A 4,628-nucleotide genomic window follows, 5' to 3' on the forward strand; every position below is an offset into this window, starting at 1 on the left:
TAACTTAAAAGGCCACGTCTCGCGATGTCTATCAACTTGAATTAATAACATGCTTTTAATTTTCACTATATTTGATCAATTCCCAATTATACGCGAATTTTAGTGATTTTTTTTCGCTAATTTGGCAGAATGACCTGTTCGTAAAAAAGTAATATTTCAGAGCTGGGCCCACTGGAAAAGGGTCTCCTTAATAACATCTTGATCGCTGCCATTGTTCTAATCTAAGTTTATTGCTATAGACACCAAGTCCGGAAGATGTACTTTTGAGTGTGAATTTAGTAAATGGAGGTTAAAGATAACCGAAAGCATGTTCGCTGTTCAATTTGTAACAAAACTATAAACCTGGCAAAAATGGGACAAGCAGCTCTGAAATCTCACATGAGTAGTGAAAAACATGTCAGTTTGATGAAGTCAATGGAAGGACAGATAATGGCAGTGTCTTCAAATGTTGGTGGCGGTGACAATCCCTTCCAATCAAAACCTAGTTTACCGCCGATGAATTCTCTTCAAAGCAGGTCAAGTAGCGATGTGACAAGTTACGTGTCTGCTGCCATGAAAGCAGAAATTTTATGGGTTTTAAGAACTAGGCTATAACTACCCATTCTTGTAAGCACCACCAGTACTAGCCTACACATACACACGTTATGGAGACAAAAGAACCAAACTTCCTGATGATTTTCAAATACACACACATCTTCAGGCAAAGAACAGATTAACCCCATTGACAAATATTAACTGTCTTTATATTGATCTCACAGTTCAGAAGTTAGGTACATGTGTATCCTTGAAAAGTACTTGAATTTCAAAGCCCAGAGTCCTTGAAGAGCCTTCGAATTTTTGAGGCAAAGTGCTGTATGAACCCTGTTATCACCCAAGGATGACACAAAATCGAAAAAAAAAATATGGGTTTATGCACTTGTTCTTGAAAACACTTTCAATTATTTTGCTTGTAAACACTCTAGAAGGCACAATTCTGGATGGAATCAGACGAAACTTGGATGAACAAAACGGTATTAAAAAATAGTAATAAACAGAAAATATTTAATACGAGTTATTATTCTTATTGGATGGTATTTGATTTCAAGTTTTTTTTATTTCTTCCATTGTGTTGGTTTGTCAACATTTCTTGTAAGACTTTAGTTTTTATCTGATATAAATGAAACTGCCTCATTTTTCTTGGCCAAATCATGCTTACTAATTGATTAATCAGTGTTTCTAATGAATTATAAAAATTGTCATATGTTAAAATATGGTATGTAGACGTAGAAAGGCTTGGGCAAGTCATTTACTGCTTTAAGAAGCTAAATTTTAACTCAATGTTTGTTCATGTGACCAAATGACGTCATTCTTACCGACAGTTGAGCAAGCGAGTGGCTGCTTCACCATGAGATTTTAACTGATTCTCCTCCATGAAATTACACCAACGTTCATAGACATCCTTATCTAAACATATTCTTGGATTTTCTTGATCCCATTTCTTCTGTGTTCCCTTTATTTTTTGAATTTGAAGCCTTGATTTGGTAAAAACACACTTCAAAATTTGTTTGTGAGCAGAATAGAAGCTACAATTTTAAATCGATTGCAACTTGGGGTGATCATTGGAATTGAAGTTCTTGAGTAAGGAAATGATTACTTTTGCAATGCACATTTTCTGAGTTTTGAATCTTGACAGATTAATCATTATGATATATGCTGCTGTTAATTGAATCTAACTATTAAACACCTCTGCTGTGTGGGCATTCGGTCATCTTCCAATTAGGTAATAATTGGATGTTCTAATTGTCATTGCCCTAAATTTGATTATAACTTTGTCATTTTGAATATCTTCAATGGGCATTTCGCTTTTTTGTAAAACATTTTCATTATCAAAAACATCGTAAATTATACCTGAAAATATTTCTAAAATATGCTATTTATACCTATGAATCTACTTGATCAAACTGAATTTGTTTTAGAAGGATTAATTAGAAACTGAGAGTACTAATTGTTAATTAGGCAGTTTGACCTAGTTTCGGTTTATAATGGCTGTTATATTCAGTTAAAATCTTTAGAAAATATAAAGGAGACATATTTCTCTACAATTATGCATTTATTTTACTCAAATCCGTACAGTAGTTTTGTAACATGCGTTTTTTTTACCAATCACGTTTTTTTTTTTACCAATCACGGATGTCCCTGACTGTATACACTGGTTATTCGAAAAAAGACTGGACAATTTTTTTGTCTATGGAAATCCTCATCGTAATTAGCTAATTATGGGCTAATTAGGGACTTTGAGACAAACTGGTATTTTTGCCATTCATTAGAATACCTCTACTTTCGATTGATAGAAGTATTGGCCGTCCAATAATCAAATATATATATATAATATATATAAATGAAAATAAGGGAAACTATCTTTAAGATTAAATTATTGAACATATGAATGAAATGAAATGATAAATCAAATACCACCAAACATAGTGACAAGAGTAACAGTCTACTGTATGAAAAGTGTACCCATACACACTTAATAAATCTACGACTTCTGGAAACAGGCTACTGTATCAAAGGTTCAATGATGTCAGACTCTTAAACAATTGTTAAATCTATAACTATTGACACCTGCTTTAATTGAATTAAAATGTTTATTTTCAGCCGTCAGGTCTGTGGGAACTCAATAGCTGTCTTTACTATTGGGTTTGACATACACCACACACAGTTAGATGATTAACGTAGCACGGTCAGTATACAAAGTTTTATAAATTCGACTTTGTCGTCTTAAATATCTTTTTTTTTTTTTAAACAATATTTATTCATGATTTACAATGGATAATTACATAATATGAACAATGGTTTCAGAAACAAGCCGAAGCTTATACTAATCCGTTACCGTCTTAAATATCTATCAGTCTGTGAAAACTTTAGAAGGCTTCTTGCTTAACTTTGGTGTGTTAATGGATGAACACTATTGAAGATCAAAAATATGAGTTCTTGCCCTTGTTCTTGTATTCGAAGTGTTCGATTTCTAGCTTGTAAGCACTTAAGAGAACAGATTTTTACAAAATCAAAAAAGTTCAGAAGAAATGTATGACTAATTGTTGAATATTTGACAGATTGTCACTATTCTTCCAAATATTTTAATTGGAAAATAAATCTGCCAGTGGGCATAATTATATTACCTTGACTGGAAGGCTATCTTTGAGTTGCAGTACCTATTAATTGAACTTAATACTGTAAAACCTGATTTCCTTTTGTTACTGATGCAGGTGGGAGGGGCAGATATGGAGAAAGTTTCCAGTCGTTCAGATGTGGCAATAAACTGTGGCCCTGTATGCATGTTTAAAATCCCTTGACAGTTTGAAATCGAAAAAGAGCAGGCTAATGACTATTGAGTTGAAAAATGACTGCCATTTATAGAAAAGACATACTGGTATATAGAAAAAGAAATGCCCAGTTTGAGTTTTTTTTTTAAAGGAATTAGCATAAACTTCTGAAGACTATTTACATATATTCAAGACATAAATCAACCCCTGAGAATGGCTAATGTGTCCCAATAAAAAACTACCATAAATAAAATGTTTCTCTTCCAGGGTTCCAGACAAAGTAGCTGGTCTTTAGCTACAACAGGACATTTAAACTGGGAGGTCAATTAGGTTATAGTGGAGCACAAATGTCCCAAAGGCGACTCTTGGAACGAAGCTAGGTAAGGATATGTGAAGTATTTCATATGGTATTATATAGCAATAAGGTAGCAGCGATATCCCGGGGATGACGATATATCACGATTATCAAAAATGATATCGTATCATATCGTCAAAGTGTCAAAATATCGCATCCCCGGTATATCGCCAAATTATCGCGATAAAAAAAAATATCGGAACGAAAATACTTCAGAGATTACGGTAATGATTTGTCACCAATATCTTGTGGGAGGGTCTCGACAACATGGTTATGTTGATTAAAATGTTACTAAATATAGACCACAAATAATGCTCACTTTTCATTGGTTGTTATTACCCGCCGTGATAATTTATTAGCATAAAACTAATGCCAGTAACGCCAGTCTCAATGAAATTATATAAAAGTTAATAGAAGCAGCAAATATTTTGATTTTTCTTTTCCATGAGTTTATTTGTAATGATTTTAGTCCCGAAGATTTTATTTATCATGGCATTCATGCATATTGATGTGTGTAAGCTGTTCCGGGGCAAAAATACATACGTCGATACGTACACAACATAAATAATCGAATGCATCCTTTCATGTTTTAATTTATCAAGTCAAATGTTTGAATTTATTCCGCTTTTCATCTAAGTTTCACGTTCACAGTTATGTTGATCACAATAAATTAATAATATATGGTTTTAATTAAGTACTAGGTATTCATATACGACATTAACTCAGTACGTCCGACTGATGCATCGAACACACCTTCTTACGGGAAAGTAGAAAAAAAAATTTTATGATCTATTTTTGTCACTGATCAATAGGCCTACTGGATTTACTTATTATTGTGATAAATTGCAATATCACGATATCATGTGTGATTTCTAGTATCATGATAATGCAATTTATCGCGATTATTTCATTTTTGGTATCGCAATTAATCATGATATCAAAAAACTGATATCGTTGCTACCTTATAT

The 4,628-nt window shown here is 32.9% G+C and overlaps 1 protein-coding gene across 1 annotated transcript in view; it reads left to right on the top strand.

Annotated features, from left to right (window-relative positions):
• Positions 1-351: 351 nt before the first annotated feature.
• LOTGIDRAFT_239596 (hypothetical protein) overlaps positions 352-4,628 on the top strand; it is a gene marked incomplete at its 5' end in the record, with an annotated part of 11,775 nt that continues 7,498 nt past the window's right edge. Inside the window, one exon of the mRNA XM_009059150.1 lies at positions 352-515. Coding sequence (XP_009057398.1) covers positions 352-515 — 164 coding nt within the window. The remainder of the gene's footprint in view (positions 516-4,628) is intronic.

Source organism: Lottia gigantea, assembly GCF_000327385.1.
Source record: "Lottia gigantea unplaced genomic scaffold LOTGIsca_375, whole genome shotgun sequence".
Classification (NCBI taxonomy): Eukaryota; Metazoa; Mollusca; class Gastropoda; family Lottiidae; genus Lottia; species Lottia gigantea.